Source organism: Erithacus rubecula (genome assembly GCF_903797595.1).
Source record: "Erithacus rubecula genome assembly, chromosome: 1".
Lineage (NCBI taxonomy): Eukaryota > Metazoa > Chordata > Aves > Passeriformes > Muscicapidae > Erithacus > Erithacus rubecula.
In genome coordinates this window covers 39,216,271-39,228,936 of record NC_136658.1, presented here as the reverse complement: position 1 = coordinate 39,228,936, position 12,666 = coordinate 39,216,271, and the positions used below count along the sequence as shown (strand labels likewise).

The following is a 12,666-nucleotide window of genomic DNA, read 5'->3' as shown; positions in this document are numbered from 1 at the left end:
ACACAATAATGTGATTACCATCTTATTGGTCTAACAGATATTCAAGAGTTAAATTTGTTTTACCTCCAAAAGAGAATCCTCAAGTTTAGCTAACTGTATCTTCTTATCTTCTTCCTGTTGTAACAGCTTCGTTTTCTGCTCTTCCAAATCCGGCTTTTCATGCTGAATTGTTAAAGCCAAAAGCTAAAAACCAAGAGAGAAAACAAAAACAAAATTGTTGTTTTTTCTGCATTTCCACTTGAAGAGGGTCAGTTTTCATGGATACACAGTATTATGACAATTCCATATCTCCAGAGGAAGGAGGAAAATCATATGGTTATTTTTGCTTCACATTTTGAATTATATCTTTCTTATCTACATTCTATTCTAAGCTATGGTTACTATAGAAAAACTAGTTTCAAATCAAATAATGAGGGAATTTTCTCCCCTTAATTGATCTCTCTTCTTTTTTTTCTTTCTTCCATTTGTATGTTATATTTTGATTCCTAGACTTCATAGAGAAAACCTCAAAAGCTGCTAGCATTTTAAAGGAAATAAAGTACACAGTATTTTGTTTTCACTACATTTTTTCTGTACACAAAGTATCTTGATGATATCAGCATTGCTTTCTAAGTAGGACACTGGAGAACTATAACAGAAATGTTACCATGGTACCATAAATGCATCTTGAATGGAAAGCAAGGGCTTAGCAATTAATCTGCTGCAACTGAAGTCAATGAAGTTCATTTTCTCTACTGGACTCACTCCTTGATTCCAAAGAACTTTTACAATTTCTATTTGTGAGCTCAAAAATACCTCCATAACCATTAAGGCAAACTGCACCATAGGGCTTATTCCAGATGCTGGATGCAGCTATGCATCCACTGTACATACACTGGTCATATTCTAAATGCCTACCTGTCCTCTTAAGCCACTTGCTGTTGTGGTAAAGTTTACTTCTGTAACAATAGAAGAGGCATCAGGTGGAATGAAGGGATTTGGGTTCCTTGTTGATAGAAAAAGACGGAACTCTTCATTATAATCGATCGTTTTTTCACCTATTTGTACGGCGTAACGGGGTCCTGTAAATGACAAGCAGATGCTATACTCACTCTGATTGGAACACTCCAAAATTATCTGAAAACCATCTGATAACCATTGCATCTGTGTAATGCTTTATGACCAACCGATCTAAATATATTTTATAATATTTCTTTATAAACTGATTGGAAAAAAATACAAATTCAAAAAATTTGAAGAACACATCCTAACCTGAATTGTGAGAGACAGAAAAGTAATAACACTGAAATAATATAGGAAATTACATAATAAGAATATTTAATACACCTGAGTAGTTCAATTATCCTTACCCAGAACACAATAAATAAAGGACAAAAAATGCACTTGAAGTAAAAGGAACACTAGCAAATTTTTTAAATCTTCAGACCATGAATAAATACCACAGAGATTAATATAAAATAAATATAACAAATATATTTAACTTCATCATCTTATGAAAGAAACAAGTGATTTATTAAATAACTGATGTCATGGTTTCAGTCTGTTTATACTCAAAATATTTCTCAATATGCCTGTTACATAATAAAACTACATGTACAGCCCCCATTACCCCTCTTCCATAATAGGTTTCCATTCTAGCAGGGTTAGAATAGAATAGACTCAAACAATGACGTGATTGGAGTAAGATTTTGCCTCCTTATACTGAAAAACAAATAAAAACAGAATTAAAAGATGAAAAGTGAAAATTTCCATTCCAGAAAATTTTCCAAGATGGCACACTTAGGTGCTTCTCTATTTTTAGCACTGAGTGCAGATCAGAAATATAAATCTCTTGCTAAAACACTGGTAGAGATAAAATCACATACCAATTCTGCTTCTATGCCAAAGATCAGAATAAATTTTAAGACTATGTTGTAAAAACGTCAAACAGAAAACGGAAGCTGCACAAAGACAAATTCACTGCAGTCTGTATGTTCAGGTTTTTTCTTTACATTTCATTCCAAGTAATGAAGTGATGTACAGTCACCACAAAGAAAATAATGCAGCAGGTCCCTACACCCACATTTTGACAAAAAAGAGAGCATGCTTGCTTGTAAAATGATGAAAAAATTAAATAGTGATCCATTCTTCCTTTTCCAACAACAGCTCTTTAGTTTGGACCTGCAGAGATCTGGCATTAACACAGCTCATTAAAAAGCAAAAGAGGATATCTGAGTGTTATGAGCAATTTTCCTGAACAAACTAGTATATTTGAATTTAATCTGCTTTCTTCACAGGTCCACAGACACACTCATCTTTCATACTATATCTCATTAGCTCTCCAAAATTCAGTTGAAGCTTGAGGGGCAAAAAAAAGTTGTTAGAGTGTTCTACCTAACCTTCCACAGATCCCTGAAATCACTTTGGTGCCATTCTTTTAATGAGAATAAACAAGCAAGTGCACCTGTAATGGAAGACTGATCTAAAATAACACTTTCTTTTCCCTAAACAGATCTTTCCTATATTGATGATATATGCATATATGAACCCTACAGTATTTGCATTGTTTTTTAGCATGTACTTACATTTGAAGAATTACTGCTACCCTACACATTATTAGATTCAATAGTAGATGAAAAGACAGCAAAAAAACAGTCTTGAGGTATTTTCAGTACCCAAAGTTCATACAGTAAATTACATTCATGGGTTATGGTATAGGCTGAAGAATTACCACTTGAGGCAGAAATACAATTAAAAAGGATAATCTATTTTAATTTCTGTAAAACTTAAAACACACATTGCTGTATTTTTAAATTCACCAAGTTCTGTTGATATAACTTCAAAATATGTAACATAGTTCAACAGAATTCATGCTGAGATACTTGCATAATTACAATTAATTTATCACAATTTTTCATTTAAAAAAAAGTTTAAAAGAACTAAGTCCAAAGCAGTCATACAAACAGGTAGAATGTGTTATCTGCCCAAAACAGAGATATTATATTGCAAAACCTAAACATTGTGTTTTTTGCCTTTCTTGCATTGGTTAAAGGACTCCTTTCCCTAATTCCACTATTTTGTTGATCTCTATGACCCTTCCCATTCCAGGAACAGACCTGTGTGTCTTTTTAGGCTCAGAGAAATTCAAGAGAAGCAGGAACTCCAACATTCTAAATCTTTGATTTCTAACTCCACTAAAAGTTGTGTAACTTCTTGTTTATTTAAGACCCAAGTTTCCAATTAAAACTATGTGTTTGAAATTGTCACTAGGAATTAACTTAAAATTTAATTTTTTAAGATTATAAAAACACATTATTTTAACTTCTATTTTAAAAAATTAATACTTTTCAATATTTTTCCACTTAATAAATAAGAACTTATCTCCCAACATATTTCATGCATCAAAGTGTTAGAAGTAGGTTAATACTACAGAGGAAAAAACTGCACAATATTAATGCTTTCAGAAAAATCAAGTTTTATATAAATAGATCTAAACTAAAGAAGTTTTGAGTGTGCATTTGGAAAGATCTTGGTGATTTACCTTGAGCAATAAGATCTTTTCTTAGCAATGGGTAAAGTACAGGTTCCACTCCATCCATTTCCTGTATAATAAGTGTCTTCCCAAATCTCACTGCCAGCTCAAGAGCAGTTAGGAAGTTGGTGTCCTGGATAAATAGAAATACATTCCTTCAGTTCATGGTTTTTTTTTGAAAAATGCAATCATTTCAGAATGAGTAGAAAGGCATTACACCAAATAGTCCAAATCTATAAATCAGCAGTATAGATGAAAAATCTTATTAGAGGCATATGGTATTTCAGGGTGTATCCACAAATGTTTAGTTTAAAAAAACTTGATCTACTGATAAAAAAAAAACCTATTTAACATGCCTAGATCTTCAAGTGCTTCATCACAAGAGAACAGGTTTACTGTCATGAACTGGCCACTTCTCATATCCCAAATTTCAATATGTAGCTATGTCTCAAAACTGAACTAAGTACAGGACTCACATTGTTAAGAAGTCTACATGCAGCCTTTTGTTGCCAACAAGTATTTAAACATACATGTAGTGCTTATGATCCCACTAGTTAATAGAGATCCTGGACAATATAAACAACAGAGACTAAAAGGTAATCGGGGCACTCAGCTAGCAGGATAAACAATCAGTTACTCAAAGATGTGTTATCTACAAGGGTTCCACAGAGCCAGCAGGGATCTGTGCAAGACCTACATGCAGTTGAAGCAATCTTTTGAGGCCAGGTGGGGTTCAAAAGGGATTTCTGAATAGCACCATATGCCTGCCTCTGTGTGTGCAACTGAGCCACACCTCATTAGTAAGGTACATTAATCTCAAACTGAAATCAAATTTATTCCTTCCAGGGTAGATAATAAAACACAACAATCATAGGGAATTAAGGGTGTATATATAGTCCTGAAATCCAGTGAATTGCAATCTCAAAAGACCTCACAAACCTTGAAAAACTATTTTCTAAAATCTGGAATAGAGAAAGTTCAAACATAAAAGACCAAGAGTAACTACTGTACCTGTTGATTAATAACTTCCAAACGTGACTCCTTCAAATGCATCTTCAACCATTCAGTGGCCCGGAAAGAAGGGTCTATCAAAAATGGGCAAACTTTGCTCTACGGAAAAAAAGAACAGATATTTACTAAAATCTATTTTCAGAATAAAACAGAATACTTTCTTTTTAATTTCCCCAAACTAATGGAATATATATTTCTCAATCTTTTTTAATTAACAAACTGCTTAGAGAATAACAGACTAGGAAATTTACGTCTTTCATTTTATCTGTTTTTTTTAAAAAAAAGAGAGCACCCAAATCGAAAATTCTCACATTTATCCTGCTGATGTTAGGCAGTTCTTCACCTTCTCTTCAAAATAGGAGCCTCTATTCAATGAGTATAATCTACAGCTTTTGTTAATCACAACTGCTTTTAAACTTAGAAGAGTTATTAGTTTTCCTTTTTCTTCCTCTGGTGGGCAAATACTTCTAGGTTTGGACTTCAATACAGTTTAGAATCATGAATACAAGTATTTTGCAAGCACAAAGCTACACTCAATTCTGTCCAGTACATCTATGTCTCTCTTGTGCTGAGGATCACACAACTGCACCCAGGATTCATGTGTAGCCTCACCAGTGCTAAGTGAAGGGGAGGGATGAGCTCCTTTGACCTGCTGCCAATACTAAAGTAGGTCAAATACTATAACTGTATCATGAACTCCCTGGTGTCCACCAGGACCTGCAAATATGCTTTGCAACTGGTTGGTCCTCAGCACATGTTGGTACATGGGGTTGTTACTACCCAGGTGCAGCACTGTGTAATTCCCCTCCCTGAACTTTATGAGACTCCTGTCAGCCCATTTCTCCAGATTGCAAGGACACTCTGGGTTTCAATTTCACCCTCTTGTGTATCAGAGATTCATAGTCATAAGAGAGACTCATGTCTATGACAGAGAGTCATAGAATTGCTTGGGCTGGAAAGTCCCTTATTTATCATCTAGTTCCAACACCTCTGCAAAGAGCAGGGATGATACTCATTAGATCAGGTTGCCCATGGTCCCATTCAACCTGACTTTGAGCACTTCTACGGATGGGTTATCCACAGCTCCTTTAAGACAACCTGTGCCAGTGCCTCACTCCACTCTAAGTAAAGAACTGTTTCCTAATATCTAACCTAAATCTCTCCTCATTTAGTTTATAACCATTCTTCCTTCTCCTCTTATTATCTGCCTTTGTAAAGACTTGTTCTCCCTCTTTTCTCCAAGTCCTCTTTAAGTACTGTGAGGTATCCCCAGAGCCTTCTCTTCTCCAGGCTGTATAACCCCAGCTCTCCCAGCCTATCCTCAGAGCAGATGTACTCCAGCCATCACATCATCTTGATGTATCAGCCAGGTCTCTCAGTGTCAGCAAACCTGCTGAAGGCTTAAACATGTACTTTCAACAATTCTCTGGTTCAGTCTGATAGAAAAACATTTCCAAGTTTGGGGTTTTTATTAATTTGAGTTCCAGTATTCCAAACTAAGTAGTTACACAGATCTCAAACTGAAAAACAGGGGAACATGATGAGTATTCAAGGATCAAAAGATGATCAGCACAGAAGGCTGAGAACTGTACTGTAGATAGCACTGGTAAAATATCGTGTCCAATTTCAGCTTTATCAGGATGTACACAAGGAAAATTATTTGACCTGATTGAGTGCTTCAAAATGCTCTTTACACACAGTGAGATTTTTTAAGAGCACAATCTATTCAACTAATGAAAAAGATGAAAAAAGGTTTCATTGTAGCATATAAGTAGCTTTAATGTTATAAAACAGTGCTTATTGAAATCTTTTTCATCAAACTGAGAAAAGAATATATAGATCTACTTAAAGGATGGTAAAGCAAGATAAATTCAAACTGGAGAAAAATCGGTAACTAATTTAAATCAATAAATCATCTAAGCAAATAACTTGCAGTAAATGCAGATTCTCCTCATGTCATTAAATATTTGTTAATAGATCTAATAAATGAATAGAATATTAGATACATAATATGTTATGTATTATATATATCTATATATATAAAACCGAATCTTTTCCTTCTCTCAAGTATTATTAGAAAGATATGTACATATATACATATATATATACATACACATACACATATATATATATATACATACACATATACATAAATATATATATATATATATATATATATATGTCTTGAAGTGTCTGCATATAGCCTTTTCCTTTTACTGAGAAAAAAAAGTAATAGAAATTATATGCCAAAGTGAAGACGTATAGGACATCATCTTCCACTGGTTGTATTGGTATTAATGACTATTTATACTTTAAACCTGAATAGACTGATACAGAATAAAACAGTAAGAGCAAAAATGGAAACATGTATTTTCTTTAACAGTTTTTTCCTTCTGCTACAAAATATCCATTGCTACATATGTATTTATTCTGAGTGTGTGCGTGTGCTCTGTAATGCCAATAAAAGACACAAACGAAATAGTTGAAATTGCCATGTTACTGAAATTTGTAAAATTTAAACCCTTCCAAGACAAGACAAAAAAGCATATTTACCTGCAAGATGACAAGAGCATTTTCTATTGAAAGGTCATCTGAAGGCAAACCTTCACTTTTCCAAACTAACTCCTCACTTTCTGTACATAAGAACCGCCGTAAATCGAACTCTGGCAAATGAAAGTGCAAGTTTCTATCACCATTTAGAGTCTGCACAATTAAAAGCATTTACCAGTCTTTACAGAACAGAGACTTTAAAAGTCTATTAAAAGAGTGCAAGTCTGTAGATTTCCCTTTAATCTACTATTTTATTGCTTTTATTGAACTTAGTATTAATAAGTAGCTGATGTCATAGAAATATTTTATAGTTTTGCTAACACAGATAAAAATGATTACTGAAAATGCAGAAGCATTCAGAATGCAGTGGCAAATTTACAACAGTTAATGTGAACACATTCATTTTTGTAAACTTTTCTTTTTAAGCAAGGACTGTAAGGATACAATTATTTATAAATATTTATAATCTTAATAATTTCATAGAATGAATCTAAGAAATTGTCTGTCAGTATGCAGAAATATTTATTGAGTAAGAAAATGTCTCTTCTCATTTGAGAGTACAAAGACAACTAAGAGTGCTCATTAGAACTCACTGGCATTTCTCACTTCCTCAATCAAGCTTAATTACTTTCATGCAGACACTGACAAACACACACACAAAATTACTTTCAAGGCCTGCTGATTTGGTCCATTCATCCAAGCTGTTTTTCCTCTGATCCTCAGGAGCAGCAGACAGATATGTAATAAATGCAGCTGCTAACTGAGCTCTTTTAGGCAGCGTAGCCAGATCATCTGTTATCTCTGACACCTTCAAAAAAAAGAAGTACAGCATGTACAGGTGTTTTGCAAACAAAAACTGCATTAATACATCTCATCAGTTACTAAAATTTCAGAATTAAGTTTGCCTGCAATTGGTAACACAGTTGAGAGACTTTCTCTTCTTGCATTTCATGTATCTATACCTAGCTGAGACACATGGAGGTATGGGAAAAATTCCTTTCAGCTCCGGGCTAGAGTATGCAGATATTTCTGATAATGTATCTATATAAATCCATGAATTTGATGAACAGTTCAACTTACAAGCAAATGAATAAATGGTATTATCGTAAGAAAGATAAGAAATATGTGTTCCTAGTCATAGTTGGCCTGTAAGTATAACTTACATTATACAGACAATACTATATGCAACTATTATACTTACTGTTATTCACTGCATACTTACATGATAAAATAAATTCATCATATATCTTAAAATAATTTATTTGCATTAAATCAACTGTTTTGAAATCTTCCAGTATTTTGAAGAAAAATACAGTATGTCAACATCATATGTGATTGCCATAATTGGTTTCAAAGTTCTGTCACTTTTACTTTAATCAAATTGATATTAAAAAGAAATGCTAATAGACAAAATAAAGGCAGCTTTTTATTGCTTCCTCCTTACTTTAAAGAGAGACAAATACTGCCTTTTTACTGTCTTCATTATGGGATGAGTTCCTAATTAATCTGTCAGTTTAATCTACAGCATACCATTAATAGATAGTCTGAATCTTCTAATGTACCAAGATGAAAATCTGTTAGGAATCACTTTTAGAGGCACTTAAGCACAGGGGTTCAAATTTATCCAATCCTTACTACAGCAGATGGAAAACCTGTAAAGCTACTTTCAGAGGAAAATCTTCCAATTTTTTCCAGTATGGTGGTCAACCTACAAGAAGGATTCATCTAACCTTAACTTTGCTTCTCCAAAATGCAGGCACTTAGTCTAATTGTTGAGGCTTTTTTCAGTATAAGTGGACACACAGAATTATATATCTCTGCATGAAGATTTCTTTGACTTATGATACTCAGGAAAGTTACTCAGCGCTTTCTGGAGGTGACAGCTATTTTCAGCTTATATGTATCTTCAGATTTTCCTTTTTGTTTCAGTCTGTAAAATAGCCTATGTCTCCAAAGACTTGCAGGTTTCTCTCAACATATCATTTGAGCAAACAAGATATGCTTACCTTCCCTACTTCAGCAGGAGAAAAGTTTCAAGCATGTAAATGAAGACTCCAAAAACAACCCAACATTTTGGGTATAACTTTATGCACATTTACAATAAAAATGCCTTGAAGGTGATACATTTTAAGGCTGTAATTGTTTAAAATCAGTCCCTTTTGGTTGTATCTCAGGTTGGAGAGTCCAACTGCTGACATGTTCAGCCATCATAATTATATTCTTAAGATGAAAACTAGCACAGAATTTTGTACATTTTCTATAAATTCTGAGGTATTTTGACACCTTTGGTAGCAAGGTTGTAAGTACGGTGAAGTAAAAAAAAGCTTCAGAAAAAAGGAAAGCTTTGTTTTCTAATGACAAAACAAAAAATGTGCACTGGGAGACATGCAGAATGGCAGTAACATTCTCTCAGCTATAAGAAAATTATGAAAATTTTCACTAACCTGAGCGCTCCATCTTTTGTGCTCTCTATCGAGTTGATTTATCAGTACCTCAGCAGCTTTCAACGTTTTTTGAGCTTTGCTTAGCTCTGCTTCAAGTTTTGCTGCTTCTGTTGTTCTATTTTGGAATCTATAAAACAAATACTTTTTATAACTTTTATCATGAACTGCAAAACTTATGAACAGTTATTTTCAAAGGAGTTTAATTGATTGGATTTGTAATAAATGGCTTCTTATTGTTAACAAAGAACACAACTGCAGTAATTCTTTTTATACCTTCTGCTCTTAATTGGCAGATGGGCTTGTAAGACTTTTAGCTAACAAAATTTACATAGATGCATAAGTGATATTTAAAAATTGATTTTAAATGCAGATTATAATGTCTGAAAATAATTCCCCCTTCTACTTAAACAGCCTGACAAATTTAGTGATTATGTAAAGTTTTGTTGTGCACAGTCAGGACAACAGCATGCTCAATGCCATGCCACACATTTGTAATTATTTGATAAACTTTATCTATCAAATGTTTAAAAAAGAATATTACTAATTTACATTGATGTCTCCAGTTCAATTCACAGTAGGCTATTCTGTAAACTAATATGAAGGAAGAACATGCCAAAAAAACAGGCATGGCTTAGTTGTTATTTCATACTGTTCAATATTTAACTAGTTTGATTAATAGTAAAAATAATGAATACATTTAGTCCACCTATTCAAATTAATTTTTTTATATATTACTTTATAAATATATGGTATATAAATTAATATATTTAACTCTACCATGTAGTATTTAATTAACCTAAGAAATCACTGTATAGTTACTTTACAAGAATTCAAGAATCCTTTTTTTTTTTTTGCAGACTACAATACATGACTTTTAGTAATATGTACATATGTCAAGTTGGAAAGTATCTCCTATATTAATTACATAATAAAACATCAAACTCAAAAACTTGGATTAAACAGAATTTGGAGTACATATAAACGTTTACCAGATCTATTTTTATGCCTCTCTGAGTCATGTGCTTGATGAGAGACTAAGAAAGAAAGGAGATAGCTAACTAGCTAACTGTCAGAAAAGTAGGCCACCCTAAAAGAAATAGAACTGCCTCTCTTCCAGCTGAGATCAGTAGAAGTTTTGTATAGGAATGTTTCCAAAGTCCTAAGGAGTCATTTCAGTCCTCTGTGATTCAGAAGGTGATAAACATACTGTTTACCTCTGACATCTACAATGCCTACAATAAAGGCTACCAACACAGTCAGTAGTGAGAAGCAGGTGCTTCTAAGGAACATTTATTCCATCTGATCAAGGAGATGAACTGGAACCTAATAGTATTTATTTCCACTGAGAGTACAGATAGCTTAAGCAAACCTAATTCTGACGTAAATATCTTTCACTACAGGAAGTTACATTTCCTTAGATAAAATTCATTATTCATACTGTAAAATCATCAATGTTTTTTACTTGTATCTTGAAATAAACAAACCAAACTTACTTCTCTTTCAGTTCCAATACTTTTTGACCAACAGAGCTCAGAAGATCCTCTAATCTCTGTTTCCTGTCTTCAGTTTTCTTGAGATTACTATAAAAATGTAACATTTATTTTAAGATTATGGACCCAAAGGAAGAAAAAAAGGCGTAAATATAACAGGAAAGTAATTTACATAGAGATAGTTCAAAGATATTCTTTGTTGTGTTTTATATTGAAATATATATTTTCACATGCAAAAGCTTTGAGTACTTCACATAATTTTTTAAATGGAAAGCAAACAGCTCATTCCTAAAGATTAGAACAAATTCTTCTAATACAGAATTTTAAGACCTGGAAAAACAATCAGAACAGATTCCTCAGGTTATGGATGGTCATAGGACAATGTCTTATCTTTTTGATCCTAAGGAGAAACTGATAATGCTTGGTACATGACTGAAAGAAAAGAAACTTCTGTCTTATAAAATAGCAAGGGTTTCTCTGAGAGAATACATTTAAGCATTTCTGTGATGCTAATTTCTCCCTGACAGTATTCAGCTGAGATGGAAGGTAACTCATGACTGCACAAAAAACATTCAAGGCACAACTTCCAGGAAAAAGAAACCATTGTACACTCACTTTTTCTGTCTCAGTATGTAGCTTTATTACCTCTGGATGAGGTTATCTTTTATCTCTGCTTTTAATAAACTTCATACAGAATCACAGAATGGTTATGGTCGGAAATTACCTCTAGAGATCACCTAGTCCAAACCCCCTGCTAAAGCAGGATGGTGTCCACGCACAGTTTTGGTATTAGAGGAGAAGACTCCTCAGCCTCTCTGGCATCTTGTTCTAGCATTCTGTCACCCTCAAAGTAGTCTTTCCTCACACTCAGATTCCTCCTTGGCAGATTCAGTTTCACCCACCACCATTGGAATTAAAAACACTGATTTTGTAATAGAGCCTAACTTACGCTTCCAAGCCAGCCTTTTCTTTTTCCAAAGGCTGAATTCGTTCTAGGACATGGGAATATTGGATGTTGGCATTCACCCAAGCTGCTAATGGAGCAGCAGCAGCACTGGCTCGTTTAGCATTCTGAAAAATTTAGTACAAGAGAAGTTGTTATAAGAAAGTCCTTGAAGTATAATATAGAAGAAATAAACGCAGGATAAGTAACCGCAACAGATATTCTAGTTACCAACTTAAATATGCTAATGAGCCAACTCTTCTAATGAACTAATCTTTTAAATTGTTACTAAGACTGTATTGAAGGCCATCAATCCGTGTAAAGACACCACAGTGGGTATTTTTACAACTGTGAAGCTAAACCGAAATTATTAAGTTTCAAATCAATGAATGATTTGTTATGCTCTTACTGTTACAAGGACACCAAAGAAGCCAGTTACAATTCCTTGGTCTGAGTTTTACTTTATAGCAGCAGAAAAATCTTTGAATACTCATCTCCATAATGACTTCTTACCACACCCCTTCTCACTCACCAACCAAATTCTAACCTTAGGAGGCAGTAGGCAACAGAGTAATCTCTGATACAGCTTTATCTGTATACTTTTGTTTATACTGACAATTTCTGGAAGCAGAATTAATCTCTTTTTCTCTAACTTAAGTTCATCCTAAAAATTATGCTGGCAAACCAGGCAATCACATCTTTTCTTTTGGTCTTCTT

At 33.6% G+C, this 12,666-nt stretch overlaps 1 protein-coding gene across 1 annotated transcript in view; it reads right to left on the bottom strand.

The window, feature by feature from the left end:
* Window positions 1–12,666, bottom strand: part of DYNC2H1 (dynein cytoplasmic 2 heavy chain 1) — a 141,875-nt gene that overhangs the window by 80,740 nt on the left and 48,469 nt on the right. Inside the window, exons 59-67 of the mRNA XM_079331799.1 lie at window positions 11,956–12,077; window positions 11,010–11,096; window positions 9,517–9,643; window positions 7,739–7,880; window positions 7,076–7,185; window positions 4,523–4,621; window positions 3,521–3,644; window positions 898–1,061; window positions 64–183 (exon numbers count right to left, since the gene is read on the bottom strand). Coding sequence (XP_079187925.1) covers window positions 64–183; window positions 898–1,061; window positions 3,521–3,644; window positions 4,523–4,621; window positions 7,076–7,185; window positions 7,739–7,880; window positions 9,517–9,643; window positions 11,010–11,096; window positions 11,956–12,077 — 1,095 coding nt within the window. The remainder of the gene's footprint in view (window positions 1–63; window positions 184–897; window positions 1,062–3,520; window positions 3,645–4,522; window positions 4,622–7,075; window positions 7,186–7,738; window positions 7,881–9,516; window positions 9,644–11,009; window positions 11,097–11,955; window positions 12,078–12,666) is intronic.